Source organism: Syngnathus floridae, chromosome 1, assembly GCF_059516105.1.
Source record: "Syngnathus floridae isolate MCC-2025c chromosome 1, RoL_Sflo_1.0, whole genome shotgun sequence".
NCBI lineage: Eukaryota > Metazoa > Chordata > Actinopteri > Syngnathiformes > Syngnathidae > Syngnathus > Syngnathus floridae.
Genome location: NC_142413.1, coordinates 18063707 through 18085473, shown reverse-complemented (window position 1 = coordinate 18085473; position 21767 = coordinate 18063707). Strand labels below are relative to the sequence as shown.

Here is a 21767-nt window from a genome sequence, read left to right as displayed (position 1 = left end):
AAAGAGTTCCACAAAAAGAAATGATTACCCCTTGCAGAAAAAAAAAAGTTTTTGTCGAGTCACTATATATATATATATATATATATATATATATATATATATATATATATATATATATATATATATATATATATATATATATATATATATATATATTTAATTATTGTTAAAAAAATGTTTGTCCACACTGTCATCTATACAAACTTTTAGAACAAACTAATGGGAATTCAGGGAATTTTTAGTCTTATTAAATAATTATTAAAATAATGCGCTCACTTGAGGAACGCTGTATTATTATTAATTTTATTATTTATTTAGTTATTTAAATAAAGTGTTCTCTTTCAAGGGATTTGATGAGACTACTTTTGTGTTTCGGTCCTTCATTCCTAAATACCTGGCTTGGAATTCCTATTTAATTTTTGACAGTGACAGCAAAGGTAAATACTTCAAGATATTCTTAAAATGAATTTTGTACGCGCAGAGTTGGCCTACTTAAATTAACGCACCGATGTAAAAAGAGAATATCAAAACAGACCCCTGAAGTCTACAATCGCAGTATTTTAATTGAACACTTGGTGTCACCATAGACCAGCAGAGGATTTATCTAATGTTGGGAGTGTGTTACACGCCACAGCACGAATCCAGTGTTCTTCGTTAAGGGCGTAAAAGGCAGAAGACAAAGGGTGGAAAAGAGCCTGATCGAATGAGATTCTGATTTTTTTGCAGTATTTTGTGTTTCTATCTGAGGATGGCGCGTTTATGGCACATTGTCCAATACTGGAGCTTTTCACTTTTCTTTGTTCTGCTCGGATATGTGCATGGAGATCTCAGCTACTCTGTTCAAGAGGAGCTGAAACGCGGATCTGTTATTGGAAATATCGCCAAAGATCTCGGATTGGAGGTGGGGAAATTGTCTGCTCGCAAAGCTCGTGTGGATATGGAAAATAACAACAAGCAGTATTGCGGAATAAACCCCCGCACGGGGGATTTGATGGTTACTGACAGAATTGACCGCGAGGAGCACTGCGGGGAGAAGCCTTCGTGTGTTCTCAAATTTGACCTGCTGCTGGAGAATCCTTTAGAATTGCACCGGCTGTCTCTCCAGGTTCAGGATGTGAATGATAATTCCCCAATTTTTTCAAAAGATTTTGTGAAGTTGGAAATTAGTGAGTCCGCTGTCAAAGGGGCCAAATATCGCATTAATGCAGCGCATGATTTGGATATCGGAACAAATTCTGTTCAAAGCTACAGTTTGCAAGAAAACTCCAATTTCGTCTTCCATATTAAAACAACAACCGATGGTAGTAAATATGGTGAGCTTGTTTTAGACAAGGAATTGGACAGAGAAGCTGAGCAGGAAATGAAATTGCTGCTTACAGCAATGGATGGTGGTTCTCCTCAGAGATCTGGGACAGTAGTCATACATGTCATTGTACTTGATGCTAATGACAACGCCCCAGTTTTTACGCAGAATGTTTATAGAACATCTGTGAAAGAAGATGCAGCTCTAAAAACCCCAGTCATCACCGTGAGTGCAGCGGATGCAGATGAAGGAATAAATGGAGAAGTTGCATATGAGTTCAGCCGACTGTCTGATAAAGCTAAAAACATGTTCTCCCTTAATCATAAAACTGGAGAAATTGTTGTGGTAGGTGAGATAGATTATGAAGAAGCATCAAACCATGAAGTGTTGATTGAAGCCAAAGATGGCTATGGCCTTTCTTCTGAGGCAAAAGTAATTTTTGCTATAATTGATGTAAATGACAATGCCCCTGTAATTAATTTAAAATCAATATCTAATCTTGTAGCAGAGAATGTGTCACCTGGTACAGAGGTGGGCATCATTAATGTACAGGACAGAGACTCTGAGGAGAATGGACTGGTGCGCTGCTCCATTCAACAAAACGTCCCGTTCAAGTTAGTTCCTTCAATCAAAAACTATTATTCTCTGGTGACGACTGGACCACTCGACCGTGAACTTGTGTCAGACTACAACATTACAATCAGCGCCACTGACGAGGGCTCTCCTTCTCTTTCCTCCTCGAAAAGCGTCCACTTGTCTGTGGGAGACATCAACGACAACCCGCCCGTGTTTGAGGAACAGTCCTACAGTGCATACCAGAGTGAAAATAACAAAGCTGGCTCCACTTTATGCTCTGTCAGTGCTCAAGACCCCGACTGGAGACAGAATGGCACTGTCATTTATTCTCTCTTACCTGCTGAGGTGAACGGCGCCCCGGTGTCCTCCTACGTGTCTGTCAATGGCGACACGGGGGCGATCCACGCCATCAGGTCCTTTGATTACGAACACCTGAGGAGTTTTCAAGTTCAGGTCATGGCCAGAGACAACGGTTCTCCTCCGCTGAGCAGCAACGTGAGTGTCAGCGTATTCATCTGGGACGTAAATGACAACTCTCCTCAGATCCTGTACCCAGCCCCGGAGGGCAACTCCTTCATGACCGAGCTAGTCCCCAAAGCTGCACACGGAGGCTCTGTGGTGTCCAAAGTGATCGCGGTGGACGCCGACTCGGGCCAGAACGCCTGGCTGTCCTATCACATCCTCAAGTCCACAGATGCGGGACTTTTCACCATCGGTCTCCATAGCGGCGAGATCAGGACCCAGCGGGACATTTTGGAGTCTGACAGCATGAAGCAGAACCTGATTGTGGCCGTCAAAGATAACGGACAGCCCCCTCTCTCGGCCACCTGCTCCATGTATTTGCTTATTTCGGATAACCTGGCCGAGGTGCCTGAGCTGAAAGACATTTCTTACGACGAGAAGAACTCCAAGCTGACCTCTTATCTGATCATCGCGCTGGTATCCGTGTCCACCTTCTTCCTGACCTTCATCATGGTGGTCCTGGCTGTAAGGTTTTGTCGCAGGAGAAAGCCCAGACTTTTGTTTGATGGAGCAGTTGCCATCCCCAGCACGTATCTGCCTCCTAATTACGCAGATGTGGATGGCACGGGAACTTTACGCAGCACCTACAACTATGACGCCTACTTGACAACGGGCTCCAGAACCAGTGACTTTAAGTTTGTGTCTTCCTACAACGACAACACGCTGCCTGCTGACCAGACTCTGAAGAAAAGTCCAAGTGACTTCGTTGAGGAGATTCATGATTCGTTGGATCCATTTGAGGTAGATCAGTTTTCCTTTAAAGTGGTTTGATTGTCATTTTTTTAATATTTGTAGTAAGTAGCCTACATTATTACTTCATAATTCCTCTGACACTTAAATTTATCTTTAAAATTTAATTCAACCAAACCAAAATTATTTTCAGTCTTTTTATTCCAATTTAGAATTTTAAAAGGTGACGGATGACAAAAAGCTCTTTACTGACGATATGACCATTTCTACCCAAAACGCAAAGTGCAGCCACCATGTCTTTTCTACTCAACAAAATAACAATAACAACAATCAATTGGAGTAGCACGCCACAATGGGTTGGAGACCATGGGCCTCATTTATCAAAGGATGCATATACGTTCTAAATTGAAATTTATAGCTTGCAGAAGTACAAGAACACACAAAAAACACCTCTCTGTCTTACGCACACCTGTAAGATTCACACATGCTGCCACACTCGCACACGTCTAGTGTTATTTACATTGAAACGCATACATCCGCGCATTCTGTCCTGTGAGCTTCTTGTTGGAGCACAGCTTCATATATTTTCAGTAGAACGGATGAATTGTAGTTGCTGATGGTGTCGGGGTACACAGGCCTTACTTGTGTGCAAGCAGCGTGGGGTCGAGTCCCGATTCCTGACGGTGTGCATGTGGGTGTGTCTGGTTTCTCGTCTGCGACTGGCTTGCGACCAATTTGGGGTGTAGTCTCCCTTTCACCCAATGTCAGGCTCCAGCACCACTCACGACCCTGAACAGGATAAGCAGTGTTGAAAATGGGTGGATAAATTAACCGTACAATAATTGCTCCAGTCCATAAAAATCATACCTTAAAAATGTTGGGTCAGAATCAACCCAATTGGACCGTTCAAAACCACAATTTTTTTGTACAAAACAACTCATTGTTTTTTTAAACAACCTGGGTCAGTACAATTTTTAACCCAGCATTTTCAAGGCTGTATAGATTATTTTTGCATTACATTCACATCACTGAATATGTTGTATGATGGTGCTTTTATTGAAAAGTGGGTGCAAATAATCTATGGCTCCAACAGTTAGTCTCATTTCGGCTTGTTCTTATTGTCTGTAGTTTTACTGTTCCACCACAAGGGTTTGCGTGTAAGTGTAACCCTGGCACAGGCACCTTTTCCCTGCGTTGTGTCGTTTTTTTTTTTTTTTTTAAACTGGAATCAGGTTTGACTTATACGATGACATACGTGTACAAAATGACTCATATATAAGCACTGCGTGCGACTGCGACGTATTTCCTGACTCTCCTGGGAATCATAGTAATAATATAAGTTAATGATAGTAATAGTTTAAAAAAAGGTGCGCAATTAATCGGCTTAGCTGTTGTCCTATAGAATAGACAAATTAATTTTTCGTACTGCCTCATGACGATCCTTTTACAATTTAGTATGCGAGTCTTCCATAGTTGATTATTATTATCATAGTTCATTATCTGTTTCTCTTATTACACAGGTGGATACAGACACTTTGAATTTCTGGATGACGTTAAATTAAATAATGAGTCCGCTAGAAACATTACTTGTAGAGCTATATGCATCATACCGTGAAATGTTATTCTCGTGCCCGAATTTGGCAGTTTACTGGACTAAAATTTCCACTTTTTTTTAATGTTCCTTTAAATTCGGAGCAGTAGGAACAAATGTTTTTAGCGTCAGCGGGGCGCGGCTGGCATTTAACCTATTTAATTACGTCTTTTCTGCAACAACAACAATAATAATAATAATAATAATGATAATAATAATGATAATAATAATGATATTTTTAATAATAATAATAATAATAATATGATCCAAACATGTTGATGTTGATTTTAATTTCTATTTATATATATTTTTTTTATCACAAGTTAAAAGTAAATGTCAGCAAAAAACTTTTTTTTAAAGATTTAGGTACACAATTGTTTTCTTAGCAGAGCAAATGTATTTATTATCTATTAGTTTCTTTTTCGTTTTTTTTTTTTTTAAATGTTATTTTAATAATATTTTTGAGGCGTTGTTACCATAAGTGTACTCGTGGTGTCAGTATGTACCAACAGACGGGTAAACATGTTCACTCCCTTTCTTTGTGAATGAATTGGCCTCCTCAGTCTGCTTTGTGCTGTTATCCATGCACATACATGTATGACTGTTGTGATTATTTTGTATAGAAAAATAACCCATTTAATTTTAAACACATTTTGGGCAAGTGGATTTTACTATTGAACGAACAGTCTCTGCAACGCAATGGGACACGGCAGAATGGCGCTGCGTTTTGGACTTGCTTTTGTGTTTCTCGTCCTTCATTACGTCGGCGGGGATGTGAGCTATTCTGTTCCTGAGGAGATGAAACGTGGATCTGTAATCGGGAACATTGCGAAGGATCTGGGGCTTGAACCAAGTAGGCTTGCTGCTCGCAAGGCCCGCATCGACACGGAGAATAGCAACGTAAAATGCTGCGGAATTAATCTAAATACCGGAGACTTGCTTGTCCAGGAAAAGATCGACAGAGAAGGGTTGTGTGCAAAAAAGCCGTCGTGTGTTCTAAAACAGGACATTGTGCTGGAAAACCCGCTTGAACTGCATCGTATTAATATTCGTGTTCAAGATATCAATGATAATTCACCGCAGTTTAAAGAAGATTTGTTGAAATTGGAAATCCACGAATCTGCTGTAAAGGGAGCACATTTTCTCTTGGATGAGGCTCATGATGCAGATATTGGTGAAAATGCTGTGCAAGACTACTCACTTCAGAAAAATGAACATTTTTCATTAAATGTCAAAACAAAAGCAACTGGACGAAAATATGGCGAATTGATACTACAAAAAGAGTTAGACCGAGAGAACAAAAACGAAATCATACTTAAGTTGACCGCATATGATGGCGGCTCTCCTCAGAGATCAGGTACAGTGCAAATACATGTCACTGTGCTGGATGCTAATGATAATGCACCTGTGTTTAGTCAAACAATCTATAAAGCTAGTCTGCCTGAAAACTCTCCTCTTGATACGTTGGTGATAACACTGAGTGCTACTGACCCTGATGATGGAATAAATGGGGATGTTTTTTATGGATTTGACCATGTCGATGACAATCAAGTTTTTTCTCTCAGTCCAAAAACTGGAGAGGTCAAAGTAGCAGGTTCTATAGATTATGAAAAGGAATCATCATATGAAATACAGATAAGTGCCAAAGATGGTCTGGGGTTGGCCTCATATGCAACCTTAATTATTGAAATTATTGACATTAATGACAATGCCCCAGTTATTTACCTAAAATCACTGTCTAATCCCATATCAGAGAATGTGTCACCTGGCACAGAGGTGGGCATCATTAATGTGCAGGACAGAGACTCTGAAAAGAATGGACAGGTGCGCTGTTCCATTCAACAAAACGTCCCCTTCAAGTTAGTTCCTTCTATCAAAAACTATTATTCTCTGGTCACTACTGGGCTTCTGGACCGTGAACTCATGTCAGACTACAACATTACAATCAGTGCCACCGATGAGGGCTCTCCTCCTCTGTCCTCCATGAAAAGCGTCCACTTGTCTGTGGGAGACATCAACGACAACCCACCCGTATTTGAAGAACAGTCCTACAGCGCATATGTGAGTGAAAATAACCAAGCTGGTTCCACTTTATGCTCTGTCAGTGCTCAAGACCCCGACTGGAGACAGAACGGTACCGTCATTTATTCCCTCTTACCTGCTGAGGTGAACGGCGCCCTGGTGTCCTCCTACGTGTCTGTCAACGGAGACACGGGGGCGATTCACACCGTCAGGTCCTTTGATTACGAACACCTGAGGAGTTTCCAAGTCCTCGTGATGGCCAGGGATAACGGCTCTCCTCCGCTGAGCAGCAACGTGAGCGTCAGCGTCTTCATCTGGGACGTGAATGACAACTCTCCTCAGATCCTGTACCCCGCCCCGGAGGGCAACTCCTTCATGACCGAGCTGGTCCCCAAAGCTGCACACGGAGGATCTGTGGTGTCCAAAGTGATCGCAGTGGATGCTGACTCAGGACAGAATGCCTGGCTGTCCTATCACATCCTCAAGTCCACAGATGCGGGACTTTTTACTATCGGCCTCCACAGCGGAGAGATCAGGACCCAACGGGACATTTCCGAGTCTGACAGCATGAAGCAGAACCTGATTGTGGCCGTCAAAGATAATGGACAGCCCCCTCTCTCGGCCACCTGCTCCATGTATTTGCTTATCTCTGACAACTTAGCTGAGGTGCCGGAGCTGAAGGACATTTCTTACGACGAGAAGAACTCTAAGCTGACCTCTTATCTGATCATCGCGCTGGTGTCCGTGTCCACCTTCTTCCTGACCTTCATCATGGTGGTCCTGGCTGTGAGGTTTTGTCGCAGGAGAAAGCCCAGACTGTTGTTTGATGGAGCAGTTGCCATTCCCAGTGCGTATCTGCCTCCTAATTACGCAGATGTGGACAGCACGGGAACTTTACGCAGCACCTACAACTATGACGCCTACTTGACAACGGGCTCGAGAACCAGTGACTTTAAGTTTGTGTCCTCTTACAATGACAACACGCTGCCTGCTGACCAGACACTGAGGAAAAGCCCTTCCGATTTCGTTGATGAGCTTCATGATTCATTCGACCCACTTGAGGTTAGATTGTTTCCCTATAATACAAAAAGAAAGATATTTCTTTATTATTATGATGCATGTTTTACATCAGTTCGTCATTTACCTTTTGTAAATAGTTGCACCTTTCTTCTGATTTGTAAGTCAACCATTTGATGGGTTGCTTTTTCGCACTCTAATAAGCTAATCAATATCGACCTAGGTCTTGGATCTTTCACCGCTGATGCCGTTGTGATGCATTTGCAGAACCAAACCATTCATAGTTTTTAAAAAAAATTGTCGGATACGTTCCATTCATGCAATTTCATTCGAGTAGTTTCTTCTTCTCTTTAATCTTGAATATGCTTATTCTGTATGAAACTATATTTGACAATGAAAGTGGCCAATTAGTAGCAGAAGAAACTGGAATCCTAAAAAGCCATGTATTTGAGCAACAATAATGACTCAAACACAGAATAAAATGTGTTAACGCTCTTATTGTGGCAGCATGTTAGAAAACACAATTTTCAAATGTTCTTTTTAAGACTTGTAAACTGGTAACCTGGAGCTGAATTGAAAAAAAAGTAGTTGTAGGTTGGGATCTTCTCCAAACAAAACTCACCTATCTTCATGTTGCTGCATCTGGGGAAGTTGTACTTGGTGTATTGCACTTTGGTATGGATAGAAGGACTATCATTTGGCTAAGATGTTGTTACATAGTGTGGTTCATATTGCTGCTCTGCCCTTACCTGCCTGTTGAGTTGGCTGACAAGGTATTCTTGCATGAGAAAAGCCTAAACTTTATTCTAAATGACATTTAAGGGAAAAAAAGTTTTTCCCTTTTGTGTGGCCCATCAGGTAGCCCACTTCCGTTCCTTATGGATTGTTTATATGAGTTTTAATCTGTGTTGGCGCTATAGTAGTTGCTACTTTAAGATACATTCAGATTGCTTGCCTCGGAGTATAAAAGTTTCAGATTTGTATTTCTGTGATAACCACTTATATCTGGCAGCTCAGGTACACTTGACTCCTCACTGAGACATTTTGTGTTGTCATATTTGTATTTGATTTGCACGGGTTTTTTTTGTTTTTTGTTTTGCTTAAAACAGATGTGCAGATGTGGTGACATCATCAAACCACAATTTTGAACACATGACCAGCTGTTTATTATGTGCACCTTATGAGCCATGTTGTTTAGTCCAATGTGTGGTTGTCCCAGTGACACTCTGGGCTAATATGGCACAGTTGAACTCACTATTTTATACATTTCTATCAGATAATTACACAGCACAGTGAGGGATGTGTATATACACAAGAGAAAGTTGTGCAAACTTAATTTTGGTGAACATTCTGCCTGTCTCATATTGAAAGATTTCTTTAGAATTATTGCGTCTATATAGGGGAAAATAGCAGATGATCTGCTTCCCTGAAATTTATTAGAAAAAGAAGACTTTTTCTAAGGAGTGGGGATTTTTCTTGCCCAATTTCAAGGCGTTTATTCAAAGTTGTACACAAGGGGTCAGTATAGACTCAGGATTCCGAGCCTTAGAAATTTGCTCATCACCGGTTGTTGAAATAGACACATCGACGCACTCTGTCGACATACCTCGGAGGACAAACACAAGACGGCTCATGTCGGGGATTTTCTTTTTTTTAATAGAGAAAACTACCGTGATGTGGTGTGTGCATTACTTTCAAAGAATGGCGCACACACGTCACATTGTCCGATATTGGAGTTTTTCCCTTTTCTTTGTTCTGGTCGGATATGCGCATGGAGACCTCAGCTATTCTGTTCAAGAGGAGCTGAAACGTGGATCTGTTATTGGAAATATTGCCAAAGATCTCGGATTGGAGGTGGGGAAATTGTCTGCTCGCAAAGCTCGTGTGGAAGTGGAAAATAACAACAAACAGTATTGCGGAATAAACCCCCGCACGGGGGATTTGACGGTTGCTGACAGAATTGACCGAGAGGGGCACTGCGGGGAGAAGCCTTCCTGTGTTCTCAAATTTGACCTGCTGCTGGAAAATCCTTTGGAATTACACCGGTTGTCTTTACAAATTCAAGATGTGAATGATAATGCGCCTGTTTTCCCCAAAGATATTATAAAGCTGGAAATACGTGAGTCAGCTGACAAAGGAGCTAAATATCGCATTAATGCAGCGCAAGATCCTGATATAGGTCAAAATTCTGTTCAAAGTTATCTTTTGCAACAAAATCCCAATTTTGTGTTTCGTATACAGACGACAACTGATGGTAGTAAATATGGTGAGCTCGTTTTAGACAAGGAATTGGACAGAGAAGCTGAGCAGGAAATGAAATTACTGCTTACAGCAATGGATGGTGGCTCTCCTCAGCGATCTGGTACAGTAGTCATTCATGTGATTGTACTTGATGCAAACGACAACGCCCCAGTTTTTAGTCAGGCTGTTTATACAACCTCAGTGAGGGAAGACGCACACCCCAAAACCCCAGTCATCACCGTGAGTGCATCAGATGCAGATGAAGGAATAAATGGAGAAGTTACATACGAGTTCAGCCGACTTTCTGATAAATCTCAAAATCAATTTTCACTCGATCACAAAACCGGTGAATTGCAAGTAATGGGAAACATTGATTTTGAAGAGGGATCAAAATGTGAAGTGTTTATTGAGGCAAAAGATGGTTATGGTCTGTTTTCAGAGGCAAGAGTAATTATTCATATAAGTGACGTAAATGACAACGCCCCATTTATACAGCTAAAATCTCTGTCAAATCCAATACCGGAGAATGTCTCACCTGGTACAGAGGTGGGCATCATTAATGTGCAGGACAGAGACTCTGAGGAGAATGGAATGGTGCACTGCTCTATTCAACAAAATGTCCCCTTCAAGTTAGTTCCTTCTATCAAAAACTATTATTCTCTGGTGACGACTGGACGTCTGGACCGTGAACTAGTGTCAGACTACAACATTACAATCAGCGCTACTGATGAGGGCTCCCCTCCTCTGTCCTCCTCAAAAAGCATCCACTTGTCTGTGGGAGACATCAACGACAACCCGCCCGTGTTTGAGGAACAGTCTTACAGCGCATATGTGAGTGAAAATAACAAAGCTGGCTCCACTTTATGCTCTGTCAGTGCTCAAGACCCTGACTGGAGACAGAATGGCACCGTCATTTATTCCCTCTTACCTGCTGAGGTGAACGGTGCCCCGGTGTCCTCTTACGTGTCTGTCAACGGAGACACGGGGGCAATCCACGCCCTCAGGTCCTTTGATTATGAACACCTGAGGAGTTTCCAAGTCCTCGTGATGGCCAGAGACAACGGCTCTCCTCCGCTGAGCAGCAACGTGAGCGTCAGCGTGTTCATCTGGGACGTGAATGACAACTCTCCGCAGATCCTGTACCCCGCCCCGGAGGGCATCTCCTTCATGACCGAGCTGGTCCCCAAAGCTGCACACGGAGGCTCTGTGGTGTCCAAAGTGATCGCGGTAGACGCCGACTCGGGACAGAATGCCTGGCTGTCCTATCACATCCTCAAGTCCACAGATGCGGGACTTTTCACCATTGGTCTCCACAGTGGCGAGATCAGGACCCAGCGGGACATTTCTGAGTCAGACCGCATGAAGCAGAACCTGATTGTGGCCGTCAAAGATAACGGACAGCCCTCTCTCTCGGCCACCTGCTCCATGTATTTGCTTATTTCCGATAACTTGGCCGAAGTGCCGGAGTTGAAGGACATATCCTACGACGAGAAGAACTCGAAGCTGACCTCTTATCTGATCATCGCGCTGGTGTCCGTGTCCACCTTCTTCCTGACATTCATCATGGTGGTCCTGGCTGTGAGGTTTTGTCGCAGGAGAAAGCCCAGACTGTTATTTGATGGAGCAGTTGCCATTCCCAGCGCGTATCTGCCTCCTAATTACGCAGATGTGGACGGCATGGGAACTTTACGCAGCACCTACAACTATGACGCCTACTTGACAACAGGCTCCAGAACCAGTGACTTTAAGTTTGTGTCTTCCTACAATGACAACACGCTGCCTGCTGACCAGACTCTGAAGAAAAGTCCGTCTGACTTTGTTGATGATCTTCGTGATTCTTTTGACCCTTTAGAGGTAGGCACTAGCATTGTTTTCTGATTTTCCTTGACCAAAACATGTTTTGCTATCCATTTGTTATATCTTGTTCAATCCAAAAATTTCACAGCACAATTGTTCTTACCCTGTTTTGGTTATTTAAAACAGTACAATCATTTTGACTGTTTTGTGCGCTGCTCTGCTTTAAACAGAAATCAACTAAATATTCAGTTTGAGAAGCAAATTCTTGGGTTTATTGATCTTATCAATCCCTTGCGTCATTGTTAGTGGCATGGTGAACACAACTGACTATCACACTATCAGTGTGGCAGATTCCCATTAAATATTTGTCTCTGCCCTGTCTGAATTCTGACTAGGCAAGTGTCCATTCTGACTGTTGCCCAAAGTCAGCTGGAATTGGTTTTAGTTCTATGTGACTCATGCATAATATTGACAGGTGTTAAAAAACAAGTATTGGTCCTGAAGTTAAATAATGAATGAGTTTAACTTAGGGTTAGGTTATTTTTGAATGGATTTTTTTCCCAAGATTGAATTTTTTAGACATCTGACCTTGATATTTATTTTAAATGAAAATGGATGATAAAGTGCACCGAGTCTTTCCCCATGTTTAGCTGCAGTTGTTTTTGTTAGGTCAGAGGTGACTGACATTGGCCCTGAGGGAGTGTGTGTGACTCAAAGTGCATGTTGAAGTTTGCTCCTGAGGTCTTTGATGGCTCGTGATCAGTACCTGCTTGCTCTTCCACACCAACCTAATCGAAGCGTACTTTGATGGATGTCGCTTTGCGCACAGTGGTAGTCATGAGAATGGGCATTCTCTACAAACTCGGACTTTTATATTGTGTATGTATTTGTATTGATGAAAATTGATTATACCAGATAGATTCAGCAATGACCCAGAAATAAATTTATTATTGAATAGTCTGCCAATATTGTTAGGTTCTAATTGATCTTACTCAGTAAACGGTTATATACTATAAAGAACTCAGGTGCCTCAATGTGAGGAAATGCAAAAACATGTTAAGGGAAGCCTTTTTAATGAAGTAGATTATTTCCTTATACTGTAAAACCTCAATGAAATGAATTGAATCCTCTTTGAGAGTCGCTGAAAGGTGCTCCACTGGTTTGAACATTTGCCTCACTGTCAGGAAACTTGTCATATAATCGCCAATGAACTATCACCATGTGGAATTTGCCTGTTCTCCTTGGCTTGCGTGAGTTTTCTTCATGCAATATTCCTTATGGTTTCTGGTTAGCTCACTGCATTGCTCAGAAAATGTCATGCACTCGTTTTTATATGAGCTCGAGTTTTCAATCCACCGTGACTCTTTCTGGGGCGCAGTTTGACTCTGTCCATGGTGCTGAAATGAGTTTTGTACGTTTCTCTGCTGACTCAGGAAGTCTTTATTCTGATTTCTGTGTAGTCAGTAAACTATTTTTTTTTTTTTTGAGCCCATTGGTTTTTCTCCAAGAAACAGTCGTTTTAAATACTACTTTAATATTTTTAATTTAAAATATAGAAAATGGGTGGATGGAAATCTGTGACAATATAACACTTCGATTTAAAAAATGGACGCTCATGCAACGCGATCAGTGTGCTAATCTACTGTTTTTTTTGTCTTGGTACATGTTATGTCAAGAAATGTACTCTAGGTGTCAGTATGCGCTCATAAACAAAAACATATTGAAACTCCCATCTGATGTCGACACAACCCGGATTTTCATTGTGTTGCTCAGCTCGAGACGAGTGACGAGACTGCGCTGTAAAAACTGTGGATATCCGTGAAGATTACATTGATATTTTTAATTTATGTTTTGCAAAATTTAGTTTGGTTTACTTGCTGTGCAATGGAGAGCAAAGGAATTGCTGTTTTCAGGTCCCGCCTTATTTTTCTTTTCCTTTTCCTCCGCACCATCAATGGAGACGTGAGCTACTCTATCCCAGAGGAAATGAAACGTGGATCTGTAATCGGGAATATAGCCAAGGATATGGGACTTGATTTGGGCCAGTTTTCTGCTCGCAAAGCACGCATTGATCCAGAGGATAACAACGTCCAGCACTGTGGCGTCAACCTCAGCACGGGTGACTTGATTGTGCAGGAAAGGATCGACAGAGAGGGGCTTTGCGGTAAAAAGGGATCATGTGTTTTAAAGCAGGAACTCGTACTGGAAAATCCATTAGAGTTACACCGAATTAGTATTCGTGTTCTAGATATTAATGATAATTCACCACAGTTTAATGAAGACGTGCTCAAATTAGAAATTCGGGAGTCGGCAGACAAGGGGGAGCGTTTTCTTGTGAGAGAAGCACGCGATGCAGACATCGGAGAAAATGCTGTTCAAAGCTACACTTTGCAGGACAATGACAATTTCAAATTAAATGTAAACACAAAACCAGGCGGGCGAAAGAATTGTGAATTGGTCTTAGACAAAGAATTAGATAGAGAAGATAAAAATGTTATGATGCTCTTGCTGACTGCATATGATGGCGGCTCTCCTCAGAGATCAGGTACAGTGCAAATACACGTCACTGTGCTGGACGCTAATGATAACGCCCCAGTGTTTAGCCAGACAGTGTACGAAGCCAGTCTGCCTGAAAATTCACCTCTTGATACTTTGGTGATCATAGTGAGTGCAAGTGATAGAGATGAAGGAATAAATAGTGAAATCACATATGCATTTGACCATGCATCTGATGACATTAGTAATGTCTTCACTTTACACCCCAAAACTGGAGAAGTGAGAGTGTCTGGAGTTGTTGATTATGAGAAAGTAACATCACATGAAATGCATTTAAGTGCTGTAGACGGCCTAGGATTAATTTCTTATTCTACCTTAATTATTGACGTGATTGACACTAATGACAATTCCCCTGCAATACAACTAAAATCACTGTCTAATTCAGTAGCAGAGAATGTGTCACCCGGCACAGAGGTGGGCATCATTAATGTGCAAGACAGGGACTCTGAGCAAAATGGGAGGGTTCGCTGCTTTATTCAACAAAACGTCCCCTTCAAGTTAGTTCCTTCTATCAAAAACTATTATTCTCTGGTGACGACTGGGCCTCTTGACCGCGAACTAGTGTCAGACTACAACATAACAATCAGCGCCACTGACGAGGGATCTCCTCCTCTGTCCTCCTCAAAAAGCGTCCACTTGTCCGTGGGAGATATTAACGACAACCCGCCCGTGTTTGAGGAACAGTCCTACAGCGCATACGTGAGTGAAAATAACAAAGCTGGCTCCACTTTATGCTCTGTCAGTGCTCAAGACCCCGACTGGAGACAGAACGGGACTGTCATTTATTCTCTCGTACCTGCTGAGGTGAACGGCGCCCCAGTGTCCTCCTATGTGTCCGTAAACGGAGACACGGGGGCGATCCACGCTGTCAGGTCCTTTGATTACGAACACCTAAGGAGTTTCCAAGTTCTCATGATGGCCAGGGATAACGGTTCTCCTCCATTGAGCAGCAACGTGAGCGTCAGCGTGTTCATTTGGGACGTGAACGACAACTCTCCTCAGATCCTGTACCCTGCCCCAGAGGGCAACTCCTTGATGACCGAGCTGGTCCCAAAAGCTGCGCACGGAGGCTCTGTGGTGTCCAAAGTGATCGCGGTAGACGCCGACTCGGGACAGAACGCCTGGCTGTCCTATCACATCCTCAAGTCCACAGATGCGGGACTTTTCACCATCGGTCTCCACAGCGGCGAGATCAGGACCCAGCGGGACATTTCCGAGTCTGACAGCATGAAGCAGAACCTGGTTGTGGCCGTCAAAGATAACGGACAGCCCCCTCTCTCAGCCACCTGCTCCATGTATTTGCTTATTTCGGATAACTTGGCCGAGGTGCCGGAGCTGAAGGACATATCCAACGACGAGAAGAACTCCAAGCTGACCTCTTATCTGATCATCGCGCTGGTGTCCGTGTCCACCTTCTTCTTGACCTTCATCATGGTGGTCCTGGCTGTGAGGTTTTGTCACAGGAGAAAGCCCAGACTGTTGTTTGATGGAGCAGTTACCATCCCCAGCGCGTATCTGCCTCCTAATTACGCAGATGTGGACGGCACAGGAACTTTACGCAGCACGTACAACTATGACGCCTACTTGACAACAGGCTCCAGAACCAGTGACTTTAAGTTTGTGTCTTCCTACAATGACAACACGCTGCCTGCTGACCAGACTCTGAAGAAAAGTCCGTCTGACTCTGTTGATGATCTTCATGATTCTTTTGATCCTTTAGAGGTAGGCACTAGCATTGTTTTCTGATTTTCCTTGACCAAAACATTTTTTGCTATCCATTTGTTATATCTTGTTCAATCCAAAAATTTCACAGCACAATTGTTCTTACCCTGTTTTGATTATTTAAAACAGTACAGCAATCATGACTGTTTTGTGTGCTGCTTTGCTTTAAATGGAAATCACCTAAATTGTCAGTTTGAGAAGCAAATTCTTGGGTTTATTGATCTTATCAATCCCTTGCGTCATTGTTAGTGGCATGGTGAACACACCTGACTATCACGCTATCAGTGTGACTGATTCCCATTAAATATTTGTCTCTGCCCTGTCTGACTTCTGACTAGGCAAGTGTCCATTCTGACTGTTGCCCAAAATCAGCTGGAATTCGTTTCAGTTCTACGTAACTCATGCAGAATGTTGACAGGTGTTAAAAAAAACATGTATTGGTCCTGAAATTAAATAATGTATGAATTTAACTTTGGGGTAGGCTATTTTTTGAATGGATTTTTTTCAAGATTGAATTATTTAGACATCTGACCTTGATATGTATTTTAAATTATAATGTATGATTAAGTGCATTGAGTCGTTCCCCATGTTTAGCTGCAGTCTTTCTTGTTAGGTCAGAGGTGACTGACATTGGCCCCGAGGGAGTGTGTGACTCAAAGTACATGTTGAAGTTTACTCCTGATGTCTTTGATCGATCGTGATCAATACCCGTTGCTCTTCCACACCAACCTCATCCAAGCATACTTTGCACAGGGGTAGTCATGAAAAAGGGCATTGTCTACAAACTAGGACTTTTATATTGTGCATGTATTTGTATTGATGAAAATTGATTATACCAGATGGATTCAGCAATGACCCAGATCTATTTTTTTTATTCAAGTCTCAGCCAATATTGTTAGGCTCTAATTGATCTTACTTGTAAAACAGTTATATATAAAGACTGCTTCAGAAACATATGTGTGTTTGCTTTTTAATGATTTGTTTCACGAGAGCAAAGACACTCAGGTGCCTCGATGTGAGGAAATGCAGCAACATATTAGGTGAAGCCTTTTTAATGAAGTAGGTTATGTCCTTATACTGTAAATCCTCAATGAAATGAATTGAATCCTCTGAGAGTGGCTGGAAGGTGCCCTATTGGTTTGCACATTTGTCTCACTGTAAGGAAACGTGTCATTAAATTTCCATTGAAATATCTCCATGTGGAGTTTGCCCATTCTCCTTGCGCTTGCGTGAGTTTTCTTCATGCAATATTCCATATGGTTTCTGGTTGGCTCACCGCATTGCTCAGAAAATGTCATGCACTCGTTTTTATATGAGCTCTACTTTTAAATCCACCGTGTCTCTCTTTCTGGGGCGCAGTTGACTCTGTCCATGGTGCTGAAATGAGTTTTGCACGTTTCTCTCCTAACTCGGGCAGACCTTATTCTGATTTCTGTCTAGACAGCAATCTCATTTTTTTGAGCCCATTGTTTTTTCTCCAAGAAACAGTCGTTTTAAATACTACTTTCATATTTTTAATTTAAAATATAGAAAATGGATGGATGGAAATCTGGGACAATATAACACTTCGATTTAAAAAAATGGACGCTCGTGCAACGCGATCAGTGCGATAATCTACCGTTTTTTTATTGTCTTAGTAGATGTTATGTCATAAAATGTACTCTAGGTGTCAGTATGCACTCATAAACAAAAAATATTGAAACTCCCATCTGATGTCGACACAACCCGGATTTTCATTGTGTTGCTCTGCTCGAGAGGAGTGACGAGACTGGGCTGTAAAAACTGTGGATATCCGTGAAGATTACATTGATATTTTTAATTTATGTTTTGCAAAATTTAGTTTGGTTTACTTGCTGTGCAATGGAGAGCAAAGGAATTGCTGTTTTCAGGTCCCGCCTTATTTTTCTTTTCCTTTTCCTCCGCACCATCAATGGAGACGTGAGCTACTCTATCCCAGAGGAAATGAAACGTGGATCTGTAATCGGGAATATAGCCAAGGATATGGGACTTGATTTGGGCCAGCTTTCTGCTCGCAAAGCACGCATTGATCCAGAGGATAACAACGTCCAGCACTGTGGCGTCAACCTCAGCACGGGTGACTTGATTGTGCAGGAAAGAATCGACAGAGAGGGGCTTTGCGGTAAAAAGGGATCATGTGTTTTAAAACAGGAACTCGTACTGGAAAATCCATTAGAGTTACACCGTATTAGCATTCGTGTTCTAGATATTAATGATAATTCACCACAGTTTAATGAAGACGTGCTCAAATTAGAAATTCAGGAGTCGGCAGACAAGGGGGAGCGTTTTCTTGTGAGAGAAGCACACGATGCAGACATCGGAGAAAATGCTGTTCAAAGCTACACTTTGCAGGACAACGATCATTTTAAATTGAAGGTAAACACGAAACCTGGTGGGCGAAAGTATTGTGAATTGGTCTTAGACAAAGAATTAGATCGAGAAGATGAAAATGTCATAATGCTCTCGCTGACTGCATATGATGGTGGCTCTCCTCAGAGATCAGGTACAGTGCAAATACACGTCACTGTGCTGGACGCTAATGATAATGCACCGGTGTTTAGTCAGACAGTGTATGAAGCCAGTCTGCCTGAAAACTCACCTCTTTATACATTGGTGATCATAGTAAGTGCAAGTGATAGAGATGAAGGAATAAATAGTGAAATCACATATGCATTTGACCATGCATCTGATGACAATAGGAATGTCTTTACTTTGCACCCCAAAACTGGAGAAGTGAGAGTGGCTAGTGTTGTTGATTATGAGAAAGTAACATCATATGAAATGCAAATAAGTGCTATGGACGGCCTAGGATTAATATCGTATTCTTCCTTAATTATTGATGTGATTGACACAAATGACAATTCCCCTGTAATACAACTAAAATCACTGTCCAATCCAATAGCAGAGAATGTGTCACCCGGCACAGAGGTGGGCATCATTAATGTGCAGGACAGAGACTCTGAGCAGAATGGTCAGGTCCGCTGCTCCATTCAACAAAATGTCCCCTTCAAGTTAGTTCCTTCAATTAAGAACTATTATTCTCTGGTCACGACTGGACTTCTGGACCGTGAACTCGTGTCTGATTACAACATTACAATCAGCGCCACCGACGAGGGCTCTCCTCCTCTGTCCTCCTTGAAAAGCGTCCACTTGTCTGTGGGAGACATCAACGACAACCCACCCGTATTTGAGGAACAGTCCTACAGTGCATACGTGAGTGAAAATAACAAAGCTGGCTCCACTTTATGCTCTGTCAGTGCTCAAGACCCTGACTGGAGACAGAACGGCACCGTCATTTATTCCCTCTTACCTGCTGAGGTGAACGGCGCCCCGGTGTCCTCCTACGTATCTGTCAACGGAGACACGGGGGCGATCCACGCCGTCAGGTCGTTCGATTACGAACACCTGAGGAGTTTCCAAGTCCTCGTGATGGCCAGAGACAACGGCTCTCCTCCGCTGAGCAGCAACGTGAGTGTTAGCGTGTTCATCGGGGATGTGAATGACAACTATCCTCAAATCTTGTACCCCGCGCCAGAGGGCAACTCCTTCATGACCGAGCTGGTCCCCAAAGCTGCCCACGGAGGCTCTGTGGTGTCCAAAGTGATCGCGGTGGACGCCGACTCGGGGCAGAACGCCTGGCTGTCCTATCACATCCTCAAGTCCACAGATGCGGGACTTTTCACCATCGGTCTTCACAGTGGAGAGATCAGGACGCAGCGGGACATTTTGGAGTCTGACAGCATGAAGCAGAACCTGATTGTGGCCGTCAAAGATAACGGACAGCCCTCTCTCTCGGCCACGTGCCCCATGTATTTGCTCATCTCGGATAACCTGGCCGAGGTGCCGGAGCTGAAGGATATTTCTTACGACGAGAAGAACTCCAAGCTGACCTCTTATCTGATCATCGCACTGGTGTCTGTGTCCACCTTCTTCTTGACCTTCATCATGGTGGTCCTGGCTGTGAGGTTTTGTCACCGGAGAAAGCCCAGACTGTTGTTCGATGGAGCAGTTGCCATCCCCAGCACGCATCTGCCTCCTAATTACGCAGATGTGGATGGCATGGGAACTTTACGCAGCACCTACAACTATGACGCCTACTTGACAACAGGCTCCAGAACCAGTGACTTTAAGTTTGTGTCTTCCTACAATGACAACACGCTGCCGGCTGACCAGACTTTGAAGAAAAGTCCAAGTGACTTTGATGAGATGTTTGGAAATGCTGAAAGTTCTCCTGAGGTATTAGCAACACTCAACTTTGTTGTTCATCCAGTTAATTGTCACATAGTGTTTAATCATACGAGGTTATTCGCCTTATTTGGTTAACTTGAATCTTATTTTGACATGCGTAAAAGCGGTCTTTATTTCTTCATCTTTGTCTTTGATTGATTGGTTAATTGATTGATTGATTGATTGATTGATTGATTGATTGATTTATGTGGTTATTTATATCGTGACTGTTTGCTAAGGTATAGTTTCTTTCACTAATAGTTCAGCATTACTCTCGGAAGTGTTGTCATTTTTACAGTTGCCACCCTCTTTATAGATTTTTTTGGGGTGTGGGTAATTAATCGAAATTAAAAGAAATTGTCACACATTTCTTGCTTGGCTGAAACAATTTATAAAGGTGTATACTTGGGGCTTATGTTTTAGTCTACTTGTCAGTAGGAAAATTCCATCTTTTGCATGATTTGCAAGTCGCTCTCCCTGCTTTTCATTGTTACTGGACCTGTGATTGAATGACCCCCTCCTTTTTTAAGAACATCTATCTACAGTCTTTAGGTTGTCAATATTCTGTAGTTAGCTACATTATTTTCGGGAAATATATTTTCTGGGACTGTTGCGAAGAAGTTGATAACAATCATTGCTACCGAGAATATGCCATTTAGTCCTGCATCGGCTATGAACACGACACACATGCACGGACAGAACACCAATGCCTACTTGTTCTTTAGCTCTCTTTTCCTTTATAGCTAAACTCAACTATTGTCATCCATAATAGGTATGGCCTCGTTTTAGATTTATGCATGTGTTAAGTTGGATGTGATTTAATAATCTTCCTGAGACCATGCCTCATCATTTGTGTCTGCATTAATGGACATTTGATTTTGGTATATTTATTTTTGACTCATTTCAGTTACCCTATAAGTCCTGGTGTGCCCAGTGCAGGACATCGCTTTTCCGATGATACATATCTCATGTGTTTGGGTGGTATCAAAAGAACTTTGCTTTCTTGCTGAGACAAAATGAAGACCGCAGTAAAACACAAATGTCAGTAAAAGAGGCAGATGTTTATAAAATATTGCTGTTCTAGCAATGCTAACTATTACATGCATGGTGTAAATCAATAAGTGCACGTTCTAAATCGTGATTTGCTGGTTTCATTTCAAGGTGTGTGTGTGCGTGCGTGTGTGTGTGTGTGTGTGCGTGTGTGTGCGTGTGTGTGCGTGCGTGTGTGCGTGCGTGTGTGCGTGCGTGTGTGCGTGAGAACGTGTGTTTGTGCGCGAGCGTGTGTGTTTGTGTGCGCCCGTATGTGTTTTTGCGTGCGTGCGTTTTGCCATTTGTAAGCTGGTTTACTCTGCTGAACATTTGATCTCTGGCTCCTGCTCTGTGTGTGCGCGGACTGATTGAGATGCATTTAAAACTAGCTCGAAAAGTGTTCGATGTTTGTTAAATAAAGTAATTAAAATTTTTAATACATAAAGAGTTTGTGTC

General features: G+C 42.3%; 3 protein-coding genes across 18 annotated transcripts in view; all 3 read left to right on the top strand.

Moving 5' to 3' along the window:
• Positions 1-21767, top strand: part of LOC148404383 (protocadherin gamma-C5-like) — a 226049-nt gene that overhangs the window by 41256 nt on the left and 163026 nt on the right. The window contains exon 1 of one of the 16 annotated variants that reach the window (XM_088380990.1): positions 674-3142. The exons of 14 other annotated variants lie outside the window; for them this stretch is intronic. In XM_088380990.1, coding sequence (XP_088237116.1) covers positions 749-3142 — 2394 coding nt within the window. In that variant the 5' untranslated portion in view covers positions 674-748. Of the gene's footprint in view, positions 1-673; positions 3143-21767 lie in introns of those variants that run through there. One more of the 16 variants, XM_088381148.1, reaches the window with a different exon arrangement.
• Positions 5272-21767, top strand: part of LOC148404386 (protocadherin beta-16-like) — a 36704-nt gene continuing 20208 nt past the window's right edge. The window contains exon 1 of the mRNA XM_088381225.1: positions 5272-7766. Within this exon, the coding sequence (XP_088237351.1) occupies positions 5382-7766 (2385 nt within the window). The 5' untranslated portion in view covers positions 5272-5381. The remainder of the gene's footprint in view (positions 7767-21767) is intronic.
• Positions 17803-19753, top strand: LOC148404387 (protocadherin gamma-A11-like). Its single transcript, XM_088381323.1, has 2 exons — positions 17803-19523; positions 19591-19753. The coding sequence occupies exons 1-2, from the start codon at positions 17898-17900 to the stop codon at positions 19606-19608; spliced, it is 1644 nt and encodes a 547-aa protein (XP_088237449.1). The 5' UTR covers positions 17803-17897; the 3' UTR covers positions 19609-19753.

Bases quoted from the DNA above. Each gene is read 5' to 3' on its own strand.
- LOC148404387 (XM_088381323.1), top strand. From the start codon at position 17,898: ATGGAGAGCAAAGGAATTGCTGTTTTCAGGTCCCGCCTTATTTTTCTT.